Source organism: Meles meles, chromosome 21 (assembly GCF_922984935.1).
Source record: "Meles meles chromosome 21, mMelMel3.1 paternal haplotype, whole genome shotgun sequence".
Taxonomy (NCBI): domain Eukaryota; kingdom Metazoa; phylum Chordata; class Mammalia; order Carnivora; family Mustelidae; genus Meles; species Meles meles.
In genome coordinates, this window is record NC_060086.1 from 41,448,250 (window position 1) to 41,473,531 (window position 25,282).

At 52.9% G+C, this 25,282-nt stretch overlaps 2 protein-coding genes across 8 annotated transcripts in view; one reads left to right on the forward strand and one right to left on the reverse strand.

Annotated features, from left to right (window-relative positions):
* NLRC3 (NLR family CARD domain containing 3) overlaps positions 1-13,563 on the forward strand; it is a 35,127-nt gene extending 21,564 nt beyond the window's left edge. Inside the window, 15 exon segments of the mRNA XM_045992598.1 lie at positions 276-359; positions 837-920; positions 2,359-2,442; positions 3,707-3,790; positions 4,249-4,332; positions 5,001-5,028; positions 5,030-5,085; positions 5,606-5,689; positions 6,160-6,243; positions 6,715-6,798; positions 8,691-8,774; positions 9,181-9,264; positions 9,954-10,037; positions 10,419-10,502; positions 10,804-13,563. Coding sequence (XP_045848554.1) covers positions 276-359; positions 837-920; positions 2,359-2,442; positions 3,707-3,790; positions 4,249-4,332; positions 5,001-5,028; positions 5,030-5,085; positions 5,606-5,689; positions 6,160-6,243; positions 6,715-6,798; positions 8,691-8,774; positions 9,181-9,264; positions 9,954-10,037; positions 10,419-10,502; positions 10,804-10,894 — 1,183 coding nt within the window. The 3' untranslated portion in view covers positions 10,895-13,563.
* A 228-nt stretch (positions 13,564-13,791) lies between these two features.
* The window catches only part of CLUAP1 (clusterin associated protein 1), a 35,710-nt gene continuing 24,219 nt past the window's right edge, over positions 13,792-25,282 (reverse strand). For 5 of the 7 annotated variants that reach the window (XM_045992599.1, XM_045992601.1, XM_045992603.1 and 2 more), the window contains 4 exons: positions 22,931-23,038; positions 20,190-20,245; positions 19,882-19,938; positions 13,792-17,361 (listed from right to left, as the gene is read on the reverse strand). In XM_045992599.1, the coding sequence (XP_045848555.1) occupies positions 17,215-17,361; positions 19,882-19,938; positions 20,190-20,245; positions 22,931-23,038 (368 nt within the window). In that variant the 3' untranslated portion in view covers positions 13,792-17,214. The remainder of the gene's footprint in view (positions 17,362-19,881; positions 19,939-20,189; positions 20,246-22,930; positions 23,039-25,282) is intronic. The other 2 variants (XM_045992602.1, XM_045992600.1) reach the window with 1 other exon arrangement.

Here is a 25,282-nt window from a genome sequence, read left to right on the forward strand (position 1 = left end):
TGTAGAAGCTGCTGTGCCAGATTCTGGCCCAACTTGGCCCTGAGGCTCTTTGCCTGTGTGAGGGTCTGTCCCCCCACTCGGGCCCTCCCTTACCTGGCCCAGAGGTTTTCCTGGGCTGGGCACTTCCATGCCGGGTCTCGCCTCATCTCCACCTGCGTCCAGGCCCTCGTGACGCTGGTGAAACCGAGAGGTTTGGATCACAAGCCTAGTGCTGACAAAGAGGCAAGGAGATTTACAGATCTGCAATAACCATTCCTCTCCCTCTCCTTGCCCAGCTTGGCTGAGAACCAGATCAGTAACAAAGGGGCCAAAGCTCTGGCCAGATCCCTCCTGGTCAACAGAAGTCTGACTTCTCTGGAGTAAGTAGGACGCGAGGCCAGCCTTCCACCATCGGGCCGCAGACAGCTTGAGAGCCATCTCATGGAGTCCCCCGGACCACGCTCTCCCCTGGGTGGGGTGGAAGGACAGCTAAGCTAGCCAAGTCCTGACTCCTTCTCAGCGGTTGGGACCAACCCAGGGAGGCCCGGGATCTCGGACCTGAAGCTGGTGTTATTCTCCCTGCTCTCCCCACCTGGTCCAAGGCCAGTCCGCCAGACCCCGCTTTCTTCTCCCCGTACATGGGGGCCATACTGGGATATTCCTTACTTGTTCACCTAAATAAGGGTCTCTGCAAAACATGAAATCCTAGACCCCAATACATTATTTTCAAGGAGGATAAATTTAAAGGTCAGGTAATTTCTGTTCCTTTTTTTCCCCCCCCTCCCTGGGAATTGGATTAAAAAACAAAAAACAACAAAAAAACAAAAAACCCCAGTTCTTTCTCTTCCCTCCGCCAGTCTCCGCAGTAACTCCATTGGACCTCAAGGGGCCAAGGCTCTGGCAGATGCTCTGAAGATTAACCGTACTCTGGCCTTTCTGAGGTATGTGCTCTCTGCCCCCAGTCCCAATGCAACCAGCAGAGGACCCAGAAAACCCTCTCCCAGGTGCCAGCCGTGGAGTGGGAGATGATTCGAAATGGTGGCCATGCTGTACGGCTCCCACCTAAGTGGACACCACCTGATCTTGTATCCTAGGCAAGTTTCAGCTTCAGCTCTTCCCCGGTCATCGTCCTTGTGTTCACAGCCTAATCAGGGGATGCAGAAGGCAGCGTGGGGTTGTACAGAAGTGGAAAGGCAAGATAGTCTCTGAGGAAAACTTCCTGTCCTCCATTGAGTGGGATGCCCCAAGGCCATGGTGTCAGAATGTTCCCCTGAGGTGCTTTCCAGGACACTGAAAAGCCCATCTTCCAGAACATCCTTTGCTTCCTGTGGCTTCCTGTGCTTGTAGGGGCCTGGGGTTGTATCCAGGCCCCTAAAGTTGAGTGTGTACTGCCACTTGTTTTTTCATTTTTATTGGGGTGAAACTCACCATTTTAAAGTACAGATTTCATTGGCACTTGGCACATTCACAGTTGTTCGTTCATCACCTGTATCGGGTTCCCAAATATTTCCATGACCCTAAAAGTAGACCTTGCATCCATCAGCAAGTACGTCCCATTCTCTGCCTCCGCCTCCCCTCGCCCCTCCCGGGCAGCCAGCAGGGACCGCTGCTTTCTGTCTGCATGTTTACCTACCCTGGAGATTTCACAAACAGAATCCTTCGTAAGACCCTTCCGTCCGGCTTCGGTCACTGAGCGTCTTCAAGGTTCATCCACATAGTGGCAGGTGTCAGTGCTTTATCCCTGTTCCCGGCTGAGTCATATTCCACTGTACAGACAGACCACACTCATCCATTCATCAGCTGACGGACACGTGGGCTGTTTCCATCCTCTGGCTCATGGGAATAACACTGCCGCACAGTCGTGCACGAACGTTTGAGCACCTGTCCTCAGTTCTTTAGGGCAGACACCTCCCCGTGGACCTGGCTGGGTCATATGGTAGCTCTGGTTGACCTTTTGAGGAGTTGCCAGACCGTTTTCCGCAAGGTCTGCCCCATTTTACATTCCCACCAGCAGTGCGTGAGGGTTCCAATTCTTCGGCATCGCTGTCAACACTCGGATGCTGTGGCTTTTAGTGGCAGTTAAGTCTACTGATAACCTAGTTACTGTTACCGAGATGCCAGGGGCACCTTGTTCCCCATCAACAGACACATGCTTTGAGACCCAGAGGGAATCCTGCGGCCAGAGCCGCGCTGGGAAGAGCCAGCTGTTCCCAAATCCTCTGTGGTGGGGAGCAAGGGCACGTGGCACTCAGTGGCTCCCCCACCAGCGTCCCTCCGCCTCATCCCTTGGGCCTCGGTAACACTGCAGGAGAGGTTAAGGCCACCACTGGACACGCTCACGGGCACTGCTGCTGACGTACTTCTCCCTGGCCTCCACAGCCTCCAGAGCAATGCCATCAGGGATAATGGAGCCAGGTCCGTGGCTGAGGCCTTGGCCACCAACCGGACCCTCTCTGTGCTGCAGTAAGTGGACGTGCTGACCAGCACAGGGTCCCCTTCTTCTCTCCTCTCCTCCTCCAAGGGCCTCTCTGTCTGCTTTCTGCAAGGAAGGATGACTGGGGAGATGTCCTGAGGCTTTCTGACCCATCTGGATGGGCCCTGGAAATCTTGTGGTCCACTGTTTTTCCACAGAACAGGTGTTGGAAAATAATTAAAGATAAAGCCTTCTGCCAAGGCAGAGAGTCCTCTCCACAACGCAGTAAAGAACGAAACAGTTTAGTTACCCGAATATTCAACTAGACCGCAGTCACACCATTGGCCATCCAACAAGCAGATGGCAAAGACCAAGAAATCTCACCCTTTCCTCCAGCCAGGCAGACACAACGCACGATACGTGTGTTCTCAACATAACTTGTTCTCAAGTGAGAGGACTGGACAGCACCATTTGGTGCACAGTTTTTCTTAAATTTGCCTCGTAGCTGGGGTAGCCCTCTGTTTGCTAATTGCCTTTATCCAAAGGGAAAACCAAGCTTCCGTCTTTCGGACAACGTGGAGTCGTGCTGTCTTCCTTGATGTGTACAACCCTGTAGGTTGTAAATCTGGCAAGAGGTTTATTAAGCTTTTAAAAGGACTTACACACTTCTCAAAAGGACAGATTTACCATTGCAAGTTTTCTCAAAGAAACACTCCAAGGGAAAGGAAGGCTCTTTCCCTTTTAGAACCACGGCAAGTTCCCTTTTGCTTACAGTGTCTTTAGCCTGACACGAGACAGGTCCTGCCTTGCCTGTCCTCTAGGACAAGCACAGGGGCTCTTGGCAACATCTCCCCGCTCCAGGTTTGGTGCGAAGGGAAGTAGCTGTTGGAGAAGGACCTAAATGGAGGGTCTGCCCTCGGGAGGACTGCAGGGCTGGGAGGAAGGCTGCTGGTCGGTCTAGAGGGAGGTAGACTGTTGGGTGTTGGGAACATTGACTAGGTGAGGAGCCGGCGGGACTCCCATGCGGAAGTCACCACTGAGAGGTTCTGGATAGTCTGTGTCCTCTCGGCACCGCTTCCAGCTTCTGAAAGGGGAGGGCGCAGCTGTCCTTGCCTCCGACGCCCCCCAGAATGACGTCAGTCTGCTGGCATCACTTTGGCAACAACCCATCGTCCTTTCCTAGAGACCGCTGTGCCAATGCTGCGGTAAATGGAGAGTGTATTCGAGTAGTCTCTGAGCTCTCGCCTTCAACCAGACTGTCCCTGGTGGGAACGGCTGTGGCCGGCTTTGCTGAAAGACCCTTCTCTCCCACAGCCTACAGAAGAACACCATCGGGCCCGTGGGAGCCCAGCAGATGGCAGATACCCTGAAACAGAACAGGAGTCTGAAGGAGCTCATGTGAGAAATGCAGAAAGGCCAAATTTGCATCCTCGGTGACTGGCACAGCGCCCAGCCCATCATAAATATTTGTGAGCATGAGGATGGATGGACGGACGGACGGATGGACGGACGGACGGATGGATGTGTGGGTGCAAGATAACTCCGGGTTCCCAGGAGTGGGACGGTCTCAGACTTAATCTTACTGCCTTCCCTACACCTCCTGGCTACCTTCACGGACAGTATCACTAAAGAGTTGGCCCTGCCCCCTGCTAGGGAGTCAAGGACTTCGCTCCCTCGATCTCTTACAGGCCACAGGGAAGCACAGGTCACTCGCAGAGGCCACCAGCTACAGACTGGAGCTGAGCAAGCTGTGCACTGGGCACCCTTAAGGCAACACAGGAAGCACAGCCTGGCCCCGGCCCCACCCTGCTCGGCTGCTCCAGAAAACCAGCTTGCCCTTGTCTCCTCTCTTGCAGATTCTCCAGTAACAGCATTGGCGACGGAGGTGCGGAGGCCCTGGCTAAGGCCCTGAAGGTGAACCAGGGCCTGGAAAGCCTGGAGTGAGTCTGCCTGACCGCCCTCCAGGAGTGGCCGTGGGCAGAGGGTGACTCCCCTGGTTTCCCCATTGAGAAGGCGGGCTGGGCTGTCAGTCAGGACCACAACTTTGCCAGAACCCAACGAACCAACAGCCTTGGGTGCACAGTGAGCTCAGTCTCTCCCCATGCCCGCCTCGCTGGTCCATCCCACCGCACCAGCCCCGTCTCTGGACAGCTGAGGCTGGTGTTGGTCGTGGAGTTTGCGGAGCGACAAGCACCGAGTGCCCCTGAAGAGCTGGCGCAGGTGGCTAAGAGGGTATCGGCCGAGCGGCCTGGTGGGCAACGGGAGAGCTCAGTGCTGCCCGCACGGTGCCCACACACCTGTGCCACTTTCTCTGGGGGCCACAGACACAACATATCCTCCAAGTCCAGACAGCTGGGAACCCCTCAAACCAAGGCAGAGTGTAACCTCAGAGGATGACCATGCTTGACCCACCAGCCCCAACCTAGGTCTGGAACCTGGGGGACGGGGACAGGAAAGAGGACTGATGAGCAGAGCAGTGTGGGGCGGCACCTGCTCCAGGGTTCCCCAGCTCTGTTGAACCCCACGCCTGCAGCCCCCAGGCTGGAGCAGGGACTCCCTGCGGGTCCCGGGGTGGCCACCCCAAGCGCGCGCTGTCCTCTGTTTGCAGCCTGCAGAGCAATTCCATCAGCGATGTGGGGGGTGGCGGCGCTGATGGGGGCCCTCTGTGCCAACCAGACCCTCGTCAGCCTCAAGTAAGTCCTGCCTTCCCTCTGAGCTGGGGGGTCCCCTTGGCCAGGGGGTCTGAAAGGACTTTGGGACTTGGAAAAAGCCCCCCCCCCCCCCCCGTGGGCCTGTTCTGAAGTTATCTCCGGTTGGGCAGCTTGGTTCTGCGGCCTGGCATCCCGCACGCTGCTGCTCTCTCAGAAGAGCAGGGGACAGGCGGGGCCCTCAGCTCCCCAGTTCTGCCGCTTCCCTCCGGCACCCCAGCCCCTGAGGCAGCCGAGCCTGCCCCCAGCCCCCTCACCTCACCTCACCCAGCTGTCAACAGATCCTCTTCCTCCCGACGGGTCCCCCCACCGGCGGTCCTCCAGGGGACATGCTCGGCTGGCTAGCTGTGGGATCCTGGCTTGCTGGAGGCTCTTCACACCTTGGCCATGATCACGCAAGAGGCCCAGGTCCCAGCTGAGGCTCCCCAGGCCTGAGCACCAGGGCTCGTGTCCCCAAGAGTCCCCACATGTCTGGTCGGCCGCTCAGGGTCTCCTCTCTCCCCAGCCTGCGGGAAAACTCCATCAGCTCAGAGGGAGCCCGGGAGCTGGCGCGAGCTCTCTCCATCAACACCACCTTGAAGAACCTGGAGTACGTGAGTGGGGGGCAGGCTGGGCTTCCGACCGCCCCTTCAGCTGGACGGGGACGGGGAGGGCACACCCTCACGGCCTTGCCACTTTGTAGGCTGGGGAAGGACCAGGTTGGGGAGGGGCAGCCAGGAGACCGAGCCTCTGGTGGCAACCCCTGCACTCTCACGCCCTAGCTACCTTGGATGAGGTTCGTGGGGACGCTGCCTGCCCCAGCCCCATCCCCATGGAGATGTGGGAGGGCCCGGTCTCAGGGGCGGCTCAGTACAGGGATTGCAGCCTCACTGAGCTGAACCTGGCCTCCTCTCCATGCGCTTATCAATAGCCGCAGGCACGTGCTTGGCACACATGTACTCAGTGGACAGGAGGCAGGCGGGTCCGCAGGGAGGAGGGAGCTGGATTCCCGGGGGAGCAAGTCTGGGGCTCTGCGGCCAGGTAGCTCCTGTTCACTCACTGCTGTTCCCCTCCTCCCAGCCTGACAGCCAACCTCCTCCACGACCAGGGCGCCCAAGCCATCGCGGTGGCCATGAAAGAAAACCAGGCCCTCGAGTCCCTTCAGTGAGTCTCCAGCACCCCCACACCACCCGGTCCCCTCCGCAGAGCTGCCGGGCCGTACACCAGCGCGTGCAGGAGAACAAGTCTGGCTTTGGGGCCCTTCCCCGACATGGCCTCAGGGGCCTCCAGGAGGCTGTGCCCTGCCCCCTGCTCTGCTTCCTGGGGCTGATCCACTGAGGCCAATGGTGGGAGGTGGGCACCACGCCATGCCTCCAAGTGTCACAGCGTCACGCAGAGGCCATCTGGAGTCTTTGAGCCTGTCCCTGTGTCCACCCTTAACCAGAGAGTACTTGTTTCGACTAATCCTGAGGTGGGCCGCAGGAGTTCTGCCCATCAGGGGCCAGAACCCCGTCCTGCGAGGACTCCTTCCCTACTGCCAGACCCTCCCGGGAGAAGTCCCCTCTTTCTAGAACCTTCAGACTCTCCTGGGCTCCGCCCTGGGCCACGGGGTCACACGCGTCTGTCTCTGCCCAGCCTGCAGTGGAACTTCATTCAGGCCGGTGCTGCCAAGGCCCTGGGACAAGCACTACAGCTCAACAAGAGTCTGACCAGCCTCGAGTAAGTGGGGCCTCTGCAGCGGCTGCAGGAAGGGCGGGGGTGGGGGCAAGGACATTTGAGAGCTCAGCGGCCACCGGGCACACAGCCTCCTCTGGCCCATTTCTGCTCTCATCTGCTCTAGTAGCTTTACTGAGACACAATCCGTGTACCACAGAAACCACCCATATAACACACACAATCCCGATTTCTAGTATATTCAGAGTCATGCAACCTTCACCACCATCCGTCACCCCCGGACTCAGCAGTCACTCCCCACCGCCCCCATGCCCCGTCCCTGGCAGCCACACACCTGCTCTGTCTCTAGAGTCAGCTGCGCTGGGCGTCTCATTCACATGGAATCATACTGTCCGCGGCCTTCACGACCGAGATCTTCCGTTCAGCGTCACGTCTTCTAGGCTCACGGCGGGGGGGGGGGGGGGCAGCACGAATCAGAGCTTCCTTCCTTCCTGCGGCTGAATCCCAGTGCGCTGTGCGTGGAGGCCACACTGGGCTTCTCCACTCATCCGCTGACGGACCTGTGGGTTGTTGCCACTGCTTGGCTCTCGCGAGTGACGCTGCTGCGGATGCTCGTGCACAGGCTTCTGGGAGCATGCGCTTCCACTTCTCGCGGCCGCACAGCTGGCGGCGGAACGGCTGGGTTGAAGGGCGACTCTGTCTTTCACCAGGACATCCCACCTCTGGCTGGCTCCTCTGTCTGACTGATGTTCTGGTGTTCGCTAGGGCTCTGCCCTGGGTCGTCTTCTCTTGAGTGGTCGTTCTTTCCCAGAAGCTTCCCAGAAGTTCTCTTCTCCCAGGCTCCTTGCCTTCAAAGCCTTGGTACCCCCAAGTCTATCCCCCAGACCTCTCTCCGGAGCTCCAGACCCGCGTCATCCCTGCCCACTCAGCACCTCCCCTTGGGCACCGTGTGGGAACTTCCAACTCTCCCAGCTCCCTGCCCATGAGCCTGCTCCTCTGCCTCCACCTCGTGAACGGAACCGGCCAGTCGCGCAAGCTGCAACGGCGCCTCTGCTCTGGCTTCCCACTTGCGGCCCCTCCTCCCAACGTCCCCGCTTCCCTCTGTCCCCACGGCCAGTGGCACACCCACTCCGTCCTCTCACACGGCTGGCCAAAGATCTTTCCAGAACTTCTATCTGGCCCCATCCTGGGTCACGGAGATGCTTAAATGCTGCCCAGGGCCTGCAGAGTGAAGGCCAGCCCTCAGCACGGCTTCCAAAGAAGGCCCCAAGGACCTGATTCTTTTCTACCTTCTCGACCTCATTTCACGCGCCGGGGACGTGGCTGGATTGCTTCGAGTCCGGCGGCTGTGCTGGGCCTCTTACCCCATCCCATCCTTCAGGTTTTGGTTTAGACCTATTTCTTCGGGCAGCTTCTGTGACCACACCAGCGTGGGAGAGCCCGTGGGGTCCTCCATGCATCGGCACGTGACCTTCGGTGCCTGCTCATTCAGTCACAACTGCCCACCCGAGACGGACCTGGGCCTGGACAGCCGTGGGGACACAAAACACCTTCAAATCTGTTAAAATGACTAACGCACACCGCTCCCCTGATCCACTGACGCCGACCCTAACTAAATGCTTACCCACTGCCTGCTCTAGGACCTACAACTTCGCTCCAAAGCGGGAGAAGAAAAAAACAAACATGTAAAACACTGACCGGCAAGAATGGCCAGACACTGAGGGCCTTGACTTAGTTCTGTGGCTGGCACACCCATTTTTGTCCCTTTTCTTGTTTGCCTCTGATGGCCCAGGTTCACGGAGACCCCGGAGCTCTCTGTATGTTAGGTACAAGGCCCCGGGGGCAGCTACCCCCAAGGCCACCCTGGGAGTCCGGTCCATGGTGTATGTGGTCTGAATGAGACTGATACGGTCCAAGGGGTCACGCTCTGTGTTCAGTTTACAGGAGAACGCCATCGGGGACGAAGGCGCCTCTGCAGTGGCCAGCGCCCTCGAGGCTAACACGGCCCTCACTGCGCTCTAGTAAGTGCTGCCGTGCGCGGCCGGCCCCGGGCCCTGCTGTCATGCTACACAGCGGTTTTGCTTTCCAGTCAAGGAAGGTGTGTTTGATTCTCCTAGCGTTAGCAACTGAGACAAAGCAAGAAGCAGGGGCTTGGGGAGGCCTCTCCCTCACTCTCTCCAGGAGCCCACCTCTCTGGGCTGTATCTGGAGCATCCAGAGCTGTGTCCCAGGCACCAGACAGGGCAGGCAGGGGCACAGCGCCCTCCGGACAGATCGGGGCCAACAACCTTCAGTGCTGCGTTGCCACTTTCAGCCCTAAGTCCGGGGGTGGTGAAAAGGAAGGACAAGTACGTCTGGACGCAGGGCCAGGCAGGGTGTGGGCTGGAGAGGCCCCGCCTCTCCACATCGAAATCATCTCTTCCTACAGTCTGCAGGTGGCCTCCATTGGCTCCCGGGGGGCCCAGGCGCTAGGGGACGCCCTGGCTGTGAACAGAACCTTGGAGATTCTCGAGTAAGTATTCCAGTCTGCGGCTTTCGTCTCTTGCCCAAAGGAGCCAAGCTGCTGATTGGAAATGAAGATGTAGAAGGGAAAAAATTATCAATTTACGTGGAAACTCACAAATCATTTAAGTACCTTCAGTTAGATCAAGCATGCCCCAGCTTCCCCATCCCCGCGGCCTACCTCTTCCCTGGGAGTCACTGCTGAGGGGCCTCCTGTCCTTATGGACCTGCTCTCCTTGGCCTTGCCCAGGCTGCGCACGTCCCGAAGCCCTGGGAAGGGGTCCCTGGCCACCAATCTCTATAAGAAGATCCAAATTCCTGGGGGAGGGGGTTAAGCCCAGTGGGGCTCTCAGGCATGTCCCGGTGGCCCCTGCTCCTGTGGTCCTGGGACGCTGAGCACGGGGGGACTGCTAGACGGAGCGTTGCCTTTCTTGTCTCAGCCCCGCTGTCCTTTCCTTGGCACGGAGGAAGAGCAGGGCTCCAACAGGCCACCCAGCTTAGGCCAGCTTCGCCCCTCCTTGCGTCCTGCTCCCCAGAACCGATCTCTACTCGGTGCCCAGGAGTGAGAAAGGAGCAACCTCACCCCTGCGGTTGCTGAGTCCATGCAGCTTCTGCCCAGTAGCCCAGACCCAGCTGAAGAGGCACTGCCTTCACCCCACAGCTGACCCCGTGCCTTAGGCTTCACATCTTTCCTGACAGCTTACGAGGAAACGCCATCGGGGTGGCAGGGGCCAAAGCCTTGGCAAATGCTCTGAAGGTGAACTCCAGTCTCCGAAGACTCAAGTGAGTGGCTGTAGAGACCCCCCACGCCCCAGGGCAGCAGACTTCTCTGCGCGATTCCCTCTGCAGCTGCTTCCTTCCAAGTATCAGTAGCTCTGACGACCTCTTGCAGACGGGTTTGTCCATTCTGGCGAGCTTACGCCAAAGCTAAGTCACTTAACATCTGCATTTTCGGTTTTCCACCTTCCACGGCACTTGGATGGGACCCCCGGGCTACTTGTAGGCACTGGTCTCAGGGGTAAATGCCCCCTTGCTGTGGCCAGATCAGCTCCAGAATCACGTGTTTCCTCCACGGCCCCCCAAGATAATGCAGTGCTGCTTCCTGGGGCGGGCTCTTCCGTGCCGAATGGCTCACGGTGGTGTCTCCATCTTTCCTCTGCCTAGTCTTCAAGAGAATTCCTTGGGGATGGACGGGGCGATATGCCTTGCCACTGCACTGTCTGGAAACCACGGCCTCCAGCACATCAAGTGAGTGGGGCTCAGCAGCACCTGCCCTTCCCTACCTTTCTTGCTCGCCCTTGGAGCGACTCGCAGCTTGGGCTCTGCCTTGCACCCAATTCTCGGAGCCAGCCAACTCCCGAGCCTTTCAGCAGCGCTGCAGAGAAACTCAGTATAAGGGGAGCCGTTCTGGCCTTCTCCGTGGGAGGGACCCTGCAAGCATGGAGGGCTTGGCTGGAGCCCTGCATTTCGTGCTCCTCACGAAATGAACCTGCAGGCCTCTAGGCCTGGAGCCCATCTCTCAAGCTCTGTCCTAATCCTTGTTTTGCAGTCTCCAGGGAAACCACATTGGGGAATCTGGTGCCAGGATGATCTCAGAGGCTATCAGGACAAATGCTCCTTCGTGCACTGTTGAAATGTGAGCAAAACAAGTTCCTCGTGGACCTGGCAGGACAGGCAGAGCAGCAGCTGGAAGCTTTGGAATGGAAAGACCATTTCCTGGGGCTCCTTCCTGTGGTCTAGGAGTGATGCTGAGCCTCACAGAAGCTGGTCTCCTGCAAGGAGGCAGGAAAGGTGCTGCCAAAGAGGTCACAAGCAGCTCTCCTGGACTCGGGTCAGTCCCGGCAGGGGTTAGCGGGATTTTCTGCTACGGCACAGAGCTCCAGCAACGACACAGGCCTTAAAGCTCAGCAGGTAAGAAGCCGGTGTGAACTCGTTTATACCCAGAGGTCTTCAAGTGCCCCTAACTTTTATTATTATTGCCCTTCTCCGCTGGTCAGTCACCGCCCCCCCACTCTGAAACGAGCTGCCATCTTCGAGCCTATACAGGGAACCCATTTGGCATTGGTGACAGAAAGGTCCTCTTTTTTTCTCAAGAAGAATATAAGGTTTTAGGAGTATGACCCTTAGAGACACATGGAAAATTATGAGAATTTTTTTGAAGAGAAATGAAGGCTTTCATTACAGGATTCTGGAGAAAAAGACAAAAAAAGTTGTCCAAGCTTCTTGCCATCTTTTATCCATTACGAAATCTCTCAAAGGCACAGATTGTCTGGCAGACGTGACCTGGGGTCTGGCACGCGGGTTATCAACAGCACAGTACATGCGGACATCTTCATGCCCTTCCTCTACACTAGCTTCCAAAGCACTCCTGTGCGCGCAGCTTCTCCAGGAAGGCGAGCTAGCTGGGCCTCCACGTGGTCCAGGTTCCCTCGGTGTCTGCCTGTGAGGAAGGGGAAAAGATCCCGATGGACGCCACAGCTCTCATGCACTGAATAACCAAGCGAAATGTTCATGAACATGATGATGTAATTCTCACTTTAAAGTGTGAACAGGAAGCACTCTTCTAAATGTGCCTTTAAAACTCAGTATTCGGGCAAGAATCCTCAATGGATGCTAAAACCATGGATGAAAGTCTTATCAAGGGAGATAAGATACTCGCCGGGTCTCAAAATCTCACCCCAGAAGGGAAAGCTCCCAAGGGGAAAAAGGTATCTTTAAAGATAGACAATTCTGCAAATGCTTTCTTAACAAATGATTAAACTTAACATCACCGATAAGGGGCGGGATGGACACAATAGGCCTCCCACGGGACCCCCGGAGGACACACCATGCCAAAGATACTGATTTGAACCCAATCAGGAAGGAACAATTGGACAAAATCCAAATTGAGCAGCATTCTGCAAAAGATAAAAATAAAAACTAGCCTAACCTCTTCAAAAATGTCAGTGTCATGAAAAATACAAAAGGCTGTGGACTATTTGAAACTGTAGGAGACTGAAGAGACGTAACTCCTTACTGCCAGATCTCTGATTGGATCCTTGACTGAAGAAAAACAATCCGCTATAAAGAAAAGTTATCTGGAAACAGGGGACGTCCGAACATGGGTCTTGCATTGTATTTATTTGGATTGCTGGGTTTGGAAACATTTTTTTTTGCTGGGTATAGAATTTTAGGCTGGTATTTGGCTCTTGGTACTTTCAAGATGCTGCTCTACTGTCTTCTGGTGTGTGCAGTGTCTGGCTGCGCCCACCTAGTTGCGAACTTGACGGAATGAGTCGCAGTAGCCCAGTGGCGGAGAGAGCTGTACCGTGCAGGAATCCAGCGCCAGACAAACCTTGGGCCATGAGAAAAATCATGCTCTCTGGGACTCGAAGAGCAAGCCGCACCAAAATGGGAAGGAGAGCCCCTTCCTTCTCCAAAGTCTCCTTAGCAGCCTACTGACAAGGCCCACGCTCTTGCCGGCTGGCAGAGCAGAGACATTTTACAAGGAACGGCTCTACCAACACAGGGCAGCACAGAGGGGAACTGCACTGAGGCAGTAAACCCACAGCCAGGGTGGAGGGACTTGTCTTCTCATTTTGAATAGTTCTGACTCTTGTGTCTTCATGGCCGGTATATTGTTCACTTCTGCCCTGACTCAGTCCCAGTTGGCACAGTCTTTCTTTCTCTCACTTTTTTAACCTCCAGAAGTTCTGAGATGTCCTCATGTCTTCCTTATCTCTTCTTAATATGCTCAAACCTCCCTCCACCATCTCAGTAAAGGGACAAGAGTTAAAAACTATCTGAATGTCTTTTTTTTTTTTTTTTTTTATAATTCTATCATCTGTCATTTCCAGGTCATTTCTTGATTCTCCTCATCACGGTAATTTCTGATTGGACACCAGACATTGGGAACTTCGTGTTATTTGCTGTAGATTATTTTTATATTCCTTCAAATTCTTGAGCTTTTCCTGGGACACATGACATAAAAACAGCTGGATCCTTCCAAAGCTTGCTGTTTTAAGTTTCGTTAGCCAGGATCAGACATCGTCATTTGAAGGCTATTGTGGCCCAACTCCTTGAGGCAACGTCTCCATATTCTAGGTAGTCTAGTGATGCCCAAATCAAAAATCTTTTTGGGGCCTTATTTACAACAGACACTATAGAAATCCAGGTGTAAAAGATCATGACATCAACCAAAGCCATCTCACTCTAAATGGTAGCATCACAGGGCGCCTGGGTGGCTTGGTCAGTTAAGCATCTGCCTTGAACTGAGGTCATGATCTCAGAGTCCTGGGATTAAGCCCCGCATCAGGCCTGCTTGGCAGGGAGTCTGTTTCTCCCTTTGCCCCTCTCCCTGCTTATGCTCTCTCTCTTGAAATAAATAAATAAAATCTTTTATTTTATTTTTTATTATTTTTTTAAGATTTATTTATTTTTTTAAATTTTTTTCTTCATTTATTTGACAGACAGAGATCACAAGTAGGCAGAAGCAGGCAGAGAGGGAGAGGGGGAAGCAGGTTCCCCGTTGAGCAGAGAGCCAGATGCGGGGCTCAATCCCAGGACCCTGAGATCATGACCTGAGCCGAAGGCAGAGGCTTTAACCCTGAGCCACCCAGGTGCCCCTAAATAAAATCTTTTAAAACAAATGGTAGCATCAGCCCAGCTGATTTTCAATACATACATTTTCAATACATAGTACAGATTAAAACAGAATGACCTCTAATGGAGCCTTTGCTTCATCAATTACACACACATACTCTCTCTCTTATAATAAGATCCAACCCCTCCCCTTCCACAAGCTCGTTCCCTCCAGTTAAAAAATCATGCTCAAGTTTTCCTCTCAAAAACCAAACCAAACCAGACCAAACCTCCCCCGCCCTCCACAATGTTCTTCGACCACACGTTCCTCCCCCGGCCGAGCCTACCTTTCTGAACACTCGTCAGGACTCACTGTGCTCTCTTCAGCCCATCACTGCCTACATGAGTGCCTCTGGCTAAGGTCACCGGAGATTCCCCAACTGCCAAATTCAGTGGCCTCTTGGACTCAAGCTCATTTGCGACAAGGGTTTAACACTTGCTGCCTCTCCCCGTTTGGAGAATCTGCCCTGCTTCGGCTTCCATACCACAACCTTCCAGTCCTCCCACCTTTTCATTACCCCTCTTCTTCAACACTCTTTAAGGGAAAATAAAACATTTCTTCGTCATTATTAAAGTAAAATACCGTCACTTTAGAAAACTTAGAAAATCCTGTCCCAGTCTCTTCTGGCCCCTTGTGGCCTTTGCCCCTGAGACATGGGCACCTCCCAGGCCTCCTGCTTGGCTCTCGTCCCATCCCGTATATTCTCCTCTGACGACTCGCATAGGAAAATGATCCTCAAACCTCAGCCTCCAGCCCTTACCCTTTCCTTTACCTTTACAAAAATTCATCGAAACATTCACAGTAACACATAGTTGAAACAGCCAAAAATTACTAGGCTTATAGGGGCAAATGGCAGTCTCTTTCTCGTCCCTCCCCTTTCCGAATACCCCTACTCCCCAAACTAAATGTCCTATATGTGCTATTTCTTACCATCTTAGAGATTATCTCTTGCCTTCTATATGGGAAAGGGCACTTGGATGTCCATCAGCTTATATCCCCACTTTTTGTTTCTCTGTCCTTCCAACATGGTTATGAGAGTATGATTTTTGTTTAAATCATGAGTGTCTACCTTATGACTTTACCTGTATTCATCACTGCTGAGCCATTCTCTCCTATCTAATGTATTGTTCTCTTTAGAATTAATAGTGCATCTTTTAAAGACTTAATTTTCTATGTTACTATTGCTTAACCCTTCCCAGACTGCCCAAAAGAAGTGTAAAGTCAGAACACTGTGTCTCAGACCCCCGGGTTTCCCATCAGTGACATGTTTCCCTAATGACATTCCTTCCTGAGCGCTCTGTGCTCCCCATTCTAGTCACACCATTACTGCAAGGAAAGGCTTCTGCTTGGGCAGTTTCAGTTCTCTTCCAAGGCTGCCAGGCCCGCCCCCCCAGGCCAAGCCAACAGCCGGGATACTCACGCGGCGAGCTGCTATCATCAAGGGACTCTGCTTCCTTTCAGACGGGCGACACTGACGATTACGGTTAAGATGCTACGGAAAGAGCAGGTCCTCCGCCCGTCCCGGCTACGAGGGAAACAGTTCTCGAATTGCCCACTGGAAGTCCTTGGGCTTTGTTCTCATTGCTGCCGCCAATAAAAATTAAGGACTTAAAAAATCCCTTTGCAATGTCTGTCAATATACATGTTGTAAAGCATTTTAGGAGGTCCTTTACACAGTTTAAAACATTAACAACCGTTGATAATGATCTAAATACCAGTTTTCCACTGACCTACTCACACAGTCTTCTCTGGGGCCCGAGTCTGCTCTGATGCTTGGCCAAAACCAATGACACGAGGTCCCAAGGCACGTGCACAACCTGACTAACAGATGTTAGTAACTGTGATCAGTGCTTAAAGCTCCTTGGCTGACAGAAGCTGCTCGAGCAAGGAAGAGCCATTCCACGGTGAGACTGCGCAAATCAGGTCACCGAGGGATGAAGGATGACCCAGAAGGAGGTAAAATAATAAACCGCCCACTGCATGGGCGCCTCTGTCTGTGGAGGGGGGTTACCTGCGGTGCAGGCCTTGCTCCTGCCGTAATGCCCATGAAGCAAGCGCCAGGTGAGGAAGACAGAAATGCCTTTTTTTTTTTTTTTTAAATATAAGGCAGGTCCGACTCAGGAAACCAAAACTGGAACATCCAAGAAGACGCAGTGACTTCCACACCTCAGAAGCCACGGCCTCTGAGGGGTCAGCGTGGCTCCCGACACTCCCATTTCCCTTTTCCCTCATTCCCATCTCAGATCGCCAGTGAATTACCTGAATGCTGAATGTTTAGAAAAAGGGTAACCTCTTATGTAGGAATTAGGAAAAGAAAGAGAAAAAAGCAAAGATAGAAATAATTGTCGCATCGTCTTCTAAAAATTTACATGTACCACAGTAACCTATGAACTTCTCCTATGTATTTACATTATAGTGCAGATAAACAACGTGATTATACTTTCAAGTAAGCCTTGTATAATGATGTAAAAATATGGAATTACATACATTTGTTATGAATTAAATAACTTCAGAAGACTTCTGACTTTAGGACTGAAAAATGAAAACTGCTGGGTTTTCCGACGCCATCTGTCACTTCTCCTGTCGCACCGGGCTAATTATTCCAGTGCGACTCAATCTAACGCATTCTGGTTCGTCTTTTTAGAGTCAGAAACACAAGTGTGTACCAACACTTCTTTATTTCCTTTCCTAAGGAGGATTGCCAACCTTCTGAGAGAAAATGGAGCATTTATATTCTGCAGCGTATCTCTGTTACCTGATCTTTAAGGACAGCGGGTTTTCATCTAACTTAGCTAACGTTCATTCGGAACATTTTAGCAAAATACATTTAAAGCTTGGTATTGTGAACATACAGAAGCAAGAAAACAGGATGACAAAATAAAAGCTAGAGTTAAAAGCCGTTGTACAGTAAGTGTCCCAAACTGTACAGGTGAGGAGGAGTCGGACGCTCCCCCACAATTCCTAAACGGTCCTGGCGCCCAGCCCCATGTCCGTCCCCCCGACTGTGAGAGGAAAACACATCACAACGATAGCCGAGACCCGATGCCGCCATCCCTTACTTCTGGGGTGTCTGTCCCGAACAGGTGCGTCTCTAAGAACACTCGCATTTCCCACGTTTCCGGAGACAAGCAAGACCAAACCCATATCCCATCTAGGGCTTGCTTCAGTTCTCGCTGAAGCTCTGCGGGTAACACAAGGGAGGCACAGAGCAAGTAGGTGCTGTCACTGACGAGTCCAGCTGGTTCAGTGAACAAAACGGGTTTCCTTCCTAACCTTCCAACTTCCCTTTTACCTATAGATCTGAGGGATTTAATCAGTGTGGTCCTTTGGGCAAACGGGTCAGAAGTCGTTGTCGCTCTCATCCAGGGGCTCAGGCTTCCGGACCCTTCGAGTGGGCTTAGCTGGCGAGAGAGCAACGCTCTCATCTTCCAAATCGTCGTCTTCTTCATCCCCCTCCATGTCAATCTCACTGTCCTCGGAGTCCTCCTACAGGAAGACAGCAAAGACAACTGAGGGCCCATCTCACTCCCTGCAGTGTGTCAGCCGAGACCCTCGTTCGCCAGCAGCTCAGTAACCAGCAAGGCCCGCGTGTGAAGGCAGAGCTGGGGCGAGCAGCAGTCGGGCTGCGGAGGCGTGAGGGGGGACCCCGGTCTCACACTGCTGGCAGAAATACACACACGACTGCATCAGCTGACCAGTGACTTCCAGATGGCAGCGCGCGGCCGCAGGGGCTGGCTTCCCCACGGAGGTCTCAGCAACACCACTGGATCTGCACCGCAGCTCCCCAGAGCCCGCTCTGCCCCTGGGGAACCAGACACGCACCAGAGCACGGCAAGGAGGGTGATGCTTGCAGATTAGGAGGGCCTGGTTTTTTGGTTTGCTTGTTTTTTGCCATTTACCAGATTAGGGATGGAGAACCACACAGGGAATCGGTATTAGGAGCAAAATAAGAGGAACGCTCTCCCCATTTCCTCCATCTAGGGTGACCAACTCGGCCGGGTTTTAAAATTGCAGGTGCTGTGTCCCAGGTAAACCAAGATGGCCAGCCCCTCGAGCTAGATCATTCCCACCAGCATACATACTTGCGGCAATTTCCTTCTTAAAAACACAAAGCAAAACAAAAACCCCAAAGTTTATCCCACCTTCCTCTCTAGCTGCTCTGCCCTGTTCCTTTACCCCCGCAACAATGAAACTCCTCGAAGGAGTTCTGAACCCACGACCCTACTGGTTTCCCCTCCACTACCTCCTCGGCACACTCAGCAGGCCTGCACCTTGCCAAGCCACTGAAGCACTCAGCGGATTCAAATCTCCTGACCTCCAGGCTGCATCGGGCACAGGACCGCTCCTTCCCTGAAAGCGAGTCTGCTGCAGGGCGCCCTTCTGTCCGGCCGCCTGCCCCACCTCACTCCGGCATCGTCCCAGTCCCGCACACCCCACACCCTCCAACTCCCTGACTCTGCGACTCGGCTCAGCCCAGAGCCTTGGGCCTCCTCTTCTCTATCTACTCTCTCCCCCACACAATCACATGTCCCCTGTGGCTGGAAGACCACCTACTTAGGATGGCTCCCAAATTCAGGCAGCCCTGATCTGGCCTTGCACACCACACCTGAACTCCAACTGGTTACTCAGCTCCAGTACGCCGACCGCCGGCAGGCAACGCGCACGCAGATTGTCCAAACTCCTGCGCGGCTCTCCGCGCCCTGCTCGGGCCTGCCCCAGCTCGGGGAAATGCAGACTCTATGCGTACTCTTAGCCCATCATGTCCCATTTCTGTCTCTCTCTCTCACACCCCACGCCCAATAACAACACTTCAATGTTCTGACCTTGGAAACATCCAGAATCCGACCACTTCTTTACACCTCCACCGCCACTATCTCAGGCTGAGCCGCCAGCACCCCCGGACTACTGCAGACGCCTCCTGACGGGTGTCTCTTAAATGTAAGCTCTCAGCACCGCAGGGCTCACGATTTCCGGCCCCTTCCCACCACGCTCAGAGAAACTCTGGGTCCTCGTCACGTCCTGCGAGGCTCTGCCTGGCCCCTGCGGCCTCTTGCAGCTCCCGCCCCAGCCCACTCCACCCCAGCCACGCCACCATGTCTGGTCCCTGGGCCTCGGATGCCCCTCCCTGCACCACATCGTTCCTTCCATTCAGGCCTCTGCCCAAATGTCACCTGACCAGAGAGAGATTCCCAGACTTCCCAAAAGACAGTAATCTCCTCCTTCAACCCTGTCACTCTGTTCCTGAACTGCTTTGCTTTTCTCCTTGCCACGGTGACCTGACATGCCGGCTGAATCCTGCTGGAATTAAGCTCCCTGAGGACAGGGACGTGTGGCCCATCACCTATAACACTTGCATGTAAGAGCCACTCGGTACATATCGGCCAAGTGGAAGAGTGAGCCCGTGAAGGACAAGGCCGCGTGCCTGCGGAGCGTGTGCAGGCAGCATCCCGGAAACAGAGAAGCGACACAGGCACAGGGGAGACGTCAGCTGTAGCGCGGACATTCGCTCTGCGAAAGCTGCATGCGTGACCAGGCAGATTGGAAGACAAGATGCCAGATGGTGCTGTCCGGGCATCCCCAGCACCCAGGCCAGACTTATTTCTACCTCGAATGGGTAAGATGGATGGGCAGAAGCTACAAACCACCCATCCCTGGCTGTGAGAAAATGCCTGACGTGGTTTCTCTGCTTCTCTAAGACTACCTTCTGTGATTTCAAGGCTCCATCTTTGTGCACCTTGGCCAGCAAACCTGAGTGACCTCTCTCTCCCTCTGTGGATTTTGGTCACAAAATACACTGTTGGTACTACATAAAGGAACCTTCTGGACAAGAAGGTCAGGCTCATGCTCTGTCCCTGTGTAGCCACGACTGCCATGCTCCGACACAAGTGGGAACGACCAGATGCGGAGGTCTGTGGTCTGTCAGCCTAATCACCCTTGGCCTCGGGGGCCTCACACACACACACACACACACACACACACACACGCACAATGAAAAAGAAAACCAACCTGCTTCTCGGAGCCAGAAGTCTTGCATTTACCTGAGAGAGCTGCCGCTGCTTCCGTCTTTGGAAAGCGAGAACGGAAAGAACAGTGAGAAGGAAAAAAAGGGGGGGAGGGCAAGCACATTCACTTGAAAAGGAAAGAGCCATCCACAAGCAGAGAAGAGTCGGGCTCCTCGAACTCCAGCGCACAGCCAGCAGCGGGCCAGGCGGGGAGGCAGCCCCTTGCACTCAGCCAGTTGGCTCAGCCAGTCGATGAAACGAGCCCGGGAGCGCGAAGAACAGAGCTGCTAAAGGGAGCCGGTCGGGACTCACGTCGTCATCGGAGTCTCCGCCCTGCATTGTGCCCACGATGCGTTTGCCAGGTCTTCCTGAGGAGAACCAAAGTGTGGAGAAATTATGAAAACCTTGTTTTAAAAAAAGGAGGGGGGCCAGAAATGGCATTCAAGATTTGTTTCCTTTAGAAAATTGGGAAAAACAAGAATCAACTAAAAAATTTACTTAAGTCTCATCTAAATGATCAAAACTGCCAAGAAACAGTAATGGATTTTCTGCATTTCCACTTTGAGACAAAGGAAAAGGGCTATAAAACACAATCACAACTCAAACCAGAAGGCTAAATGTGCATCCTGGATGTGTTTTCAGAAAAAGCACTGAAGCCCACTCCGAGTGTCTCCGTGGAGGAAGAGCTCCGCCATCTGCTGAGAACAGAAAGGCCGCCTCCCCGCACGGACCAGTGTTACTCCTATCTGAACCTATGTCTGAGCTCCAAAGAGGGGAACTTCTAAGGCTCGCTATTAGTTCATCTTTCAAAACACCCACATCGCCTCAGGGATTCTCCCCTCTCCTCTGGAAGTCACGGTTACCTGGCTGTGACTTCTGCAAACACTCAGGAGCTGTCCTTCCCTGGCGGGAGGTGGACAGCCACTCTCACACTCGACCCCTGAGAAAGGAGCACCCGGGACCCAGGTCCACGCTGCGGGGAGAAGGCAGGGAGGGCAGCTCAGAGAGGCGCTCGGTCAGGACAGGACGGGGGTGACCACCCTTGGTCAGATAAAATGCAAACCTTGTGTTGTCTAAAGCCTTTATGTACAGGTCTGGGTTTTCCTCCCGGGGGCTGGGTGGCCGGCGGCACTCAGGAGCACCAGTGCCTCTATCGGGGTTCCTGAGACCATCACATCCCTTTTCAGAGCCTCAGCTCCCACCTGCAGAGTGGGAGTCATGACCCCTAGCCTCTATTTGCATGACAAAGCTGTTAAAACTAAGAGGAGGGGCGCCTGGGTGGCTCAGTGGGTTGAGCCTCTGCCTTCGGCTCAGGTCATGATCTCAGGGTCCTGGGATCGAGCCCCGCATTGGGCTCTCTGCTCAGCAGGGAGCCTGCTTCCTCCTCTCTCTCTGCCTGCCTCTCTGCCTACTTGTGATCTCTCTCTCTGTCAAATAAATAAATAAAATCTTAAAAAAAAAAAAAACTAAGAGGAAAGGTGGCTCAGTTGTTGAGCATCTCTTGATTTCAGCTCAGGTCGTGATCTCGGGGTCATGGGATCAAGCCCCGTGTTGGGCTCCACATTCATTATGGAGTCTGCTTGAGATCCTCTCTCCCGTTCCCTCTGCCCACCCCCCATCACACCCCTGCTTGCTCTCTCTCTAAAATAAATTTTAACCTTTAAAAGAAAAAAAAAAAAAGACTGGGACGCCTCAGTGGCTCAGTGGGTTAATCATCTGCCTTCAGCTTGGGTCATGATCCAAGGCTCCTGGGATGGAGTCCTGCATCAAGCTCCTTGCTCAGTGGGGAACCTGCTTCTCCCTCTACCTGCTGCACCCCCTGCTTGTGCACGCTCTCTCGCTGACAAATAAATAAGTAAAAACCGGAAAAAGAGCAGTTAGCAGCAAAACTTAATATAAAATGAAGATAATTTACCTCTGAAATGTACCATGTGTATAAATATGCAAACTGCTCCAAAAATTAACAGCTGGTAGATGGATGTTTTAAAGACAAATATAAAGCAATTTAGTAGTACCTACCAAAACAAAGATTTATATAACCTTTGACCTAAGAATCCCTCGTTTAATGGTACAAACACTGCAGATAAGCAGAAAGATGTATATACAAAGGAAAAAGGAAAAATAAATATTTTTTTTAAGTATCTTTTAATATGTGAATGCCCAAGTAAATTATGGGTACGGTCATGCTAAGGAACACTCTGCAGCTGTCAAAAGAATGAAGCAGATTTCTAGTTTACTGACATGGGAGGAGTTCTAATATATTTAATAATTTTTTAAAAAATCAAGTTGAGAACAATACACAAAGTCTGGTACCATTTAGGTTAAAAGATGTCTCAGCCGATCTTTGTGTCTGTATTTCACTGTATACGTGTGGAAAGGCAATTTGGAAAGACACATCCCCAAGTCACTTACCAGGACCCCTTTAGGGTGGAAAGTGGGACACGAAGAAGACCCCTGGGGAACACCCATACCTGCTCCACAGATTTTTTTTGGCTTGAGTGTTTAGCAGTGAAAAAGCAGAAACTAGAAGATCTTGAAAAGGCAGAGATGGGGGGGGCGCCTGGGTGGCTCAGTGGGTTAAAGCCTTTGCCTTCGGCTCAGGTCATGATCCCAGAGTCCTGGGATCAAGTCCCGCATCAGGATCTCTGCTCCGTGGGGAGCCTGCTTCCTCCTCTCTCTCTGCCTGCCTCTCTGCCTACTTGTGATCTCTCTCTCTGTCAAATAAATAAATAAAATCTAAAAAAAAAAAAAAAAGGCAGAGACGGTTGTGTGAATCCCTTCTCTACGCACTGGTTCTCTGATCATAGGGGATGCCACTGTCCTGAGAGCAGTTGGGACCCAAAACGGGGAGAATACAGCTCCGTGCCAGAGGCCGGGGATTGCCGTGGCCTCTGTGGAAACCCGGGCCACAAAGAACAACCAGCTTTTCTTGGCACTACAGGTAAGAGTATTAGCAGCAAAGGTGAGCAGTTGAAGGGCTTAGTCCGGCTACACAAGAGGCAGCGTTCTGAGACGGGGCCCTGGGAGGAGGGCGAGGAAAGCAGCCACGGTACCTTGCATGAGCACCTCCATGGCCGTCCGCGGCTTGGACAGCCGCCTCTCCTCCAGCTCACTGTCAGATTCGTCATCTTCCCGGATGTCAATGTCCGAGTCATCATTGCCTAGGAGAACACAAGAACGCGGAACGAACGGGGGGCTCCGTCATTGCTGCTAAAACAGCTTCTAGCCACAAGGCTCTTGTGCAAAACCGTCTGCGCTTCTCAGCCTTCTTTTAATGCGTGAGATTTTATGAGACTCTCGGGATTTGCCTGTAGATACTTAGGAGTTAACGCAGACAAGGATATACTGGTTTATTTGTTGTTGTTGTTGTTTTTAAATAATCTTCCAAAGCAAGGCAACAGAATACATCAACTAGAAACACTATGCTGGCAGCTGAAACTAAAAACTGAACAGCCAGCTATCAAGGCAGCTGGAAGTTCTTGGCTAGGTGGGGGGAACCATTCCCTGCTCAGTGTTACCCCAACTTGAGCTCTTTGTGGATAACGAAGATGAGGAAGCGGAACCCACTGCAAAGGTAAGTGACTGCGCCAAACAAGCCCGCAGGTAAGACGGAGACCAGGCCAGCAATGGCCAAGCGTGGCTGGCCCAGGAAAGACGGCGACCTAGTGCGTGATGACGGGAGCTGGTACTCAGGACACTGCTTCTAGGAGAGAATTCCATCACGGGCATATACAGAGATCATTCTCAGTGCAACAGCCTTATACACTGATTTCTTAAATACTCTCCTGGACACTGGTGGGACGTTTCCAACAGTGAACCTAGAGAAGGAGCGTTTCCACAATGGAGAGAAAAAGCTTTCACTGTCCAGCCCGACTCCCTGTACCAGGGAGACACACTGGTTTTGGAGGACGGAACTGAAGGAGTTTGCAGTTACTGTTCTGATCACTGAGTCAGAAGTCAGTTTGGAAGGACAGTAATTGTGTATCTATGAAAAAAGGCTTTGCTTAGCCCCTGTGATAGGCGGTAGGGAAACGACAGCTGCATCCAGCTGGGCACCGACGGAAAGCACTCCACTTCCCTCCCCATGGAGGACGAGCCGTGCTCTCCACAAGGAAAGCACTGGGAGCCTGGGCAGGCATGAGGATGAGCACCCAGCACAGGCCTCAGCACAACCTAGCTGACGACTACCACCGCACAGAAGCCTATTTCAAAGAACATACTGCAGTATTAACACAAATTTATGACTAAAATGAAATTCCCGGGGTGCCTGGGTGCCTCAGTGGGTTAAACCTCTGCCTTCGGCTCGGGTCATGATCTCAGGGTCCCGGGATTGAGCCCCGCATCCAACTTTCTGATCAGCGGGAAGCCTGCTTCCTCCCCTCTCTCTGCCTGTCTCTTTGCCTACTCGTGTTCTCTTTCTCTGTCAAACAAATAAAATCTTTTTTAAAAAAATGAAGCAAGGCAGAGTGCCAGGGTGGCTCAGTGGTTAAGTCTGTCTGTCCTCGGCTTGGGTCACGGTCTCCAGGTCCTGGGATCAAACTCCCCATCAGGCTCCTTGCTCAGCACGGAGCCCGCTTCTCCCTCTCCCTCTGCCTGCCACTTCCCCTGCTTATGTGCTCTCACTCACTCTCTCTCATACAAAGTCTTAAAAAAAATAAAGTATGGCAGACAAGAGCGCCCATAACATTCAGAGTCAAGAATAGTCTTTCCAACAGATGGTGCTGAACGACTGGACAGCCCCATACCCAACAATGAGGTTGGACCCCTACCTCACACCACATGCAAAAATTAACTCAAAATGGATCAGAAATCGAAATTAAGAGTTGTAACTGGAAGAAAGCCTCGGGGTAAATCCTGGTGACCTTAAATTAGGCAGCGGTTCCTTAGATGTGACTAAGAGCACAAGTGACAGAAGGGCCACTGACGGCGTGGACTTCACTACAACTTTGGGCGGCAGGAGCCATCACCGGGAAAGTGAAAAGGCAGCCCAGAGAATGAGAGAAAGTATTTCCAAATCCACAAATCACATAAGGATCTAGTATCCAGAGTCTATATAAGCACTCTAGCAATTCACTAATAAAAAATAACCCAAATTAAAAATGTCCAAAGGGCCTAATAGACACAACTCTCCAAAGAAGATTTATATGAATAGCCCATGAGCAAAGAAAAGATGAACCATTACATTAGCTATCAGAGGAATTCACGTCAAAACCACAATGAAGATACGCTTCATACCCACTTAAACCATGGGCAGTTTCTTTGTGTCTCCTTTGAGATCAGCACTGTCCAAATGTAACGCCTGCTGGCAGGTGTGATTTCAAATCCTTTAGTAACAACGTTAAAGTAAAAAGAAACAGGTAAATTACTTTTAACTTAACCCAATATATCCAAAATATCATTTCAAT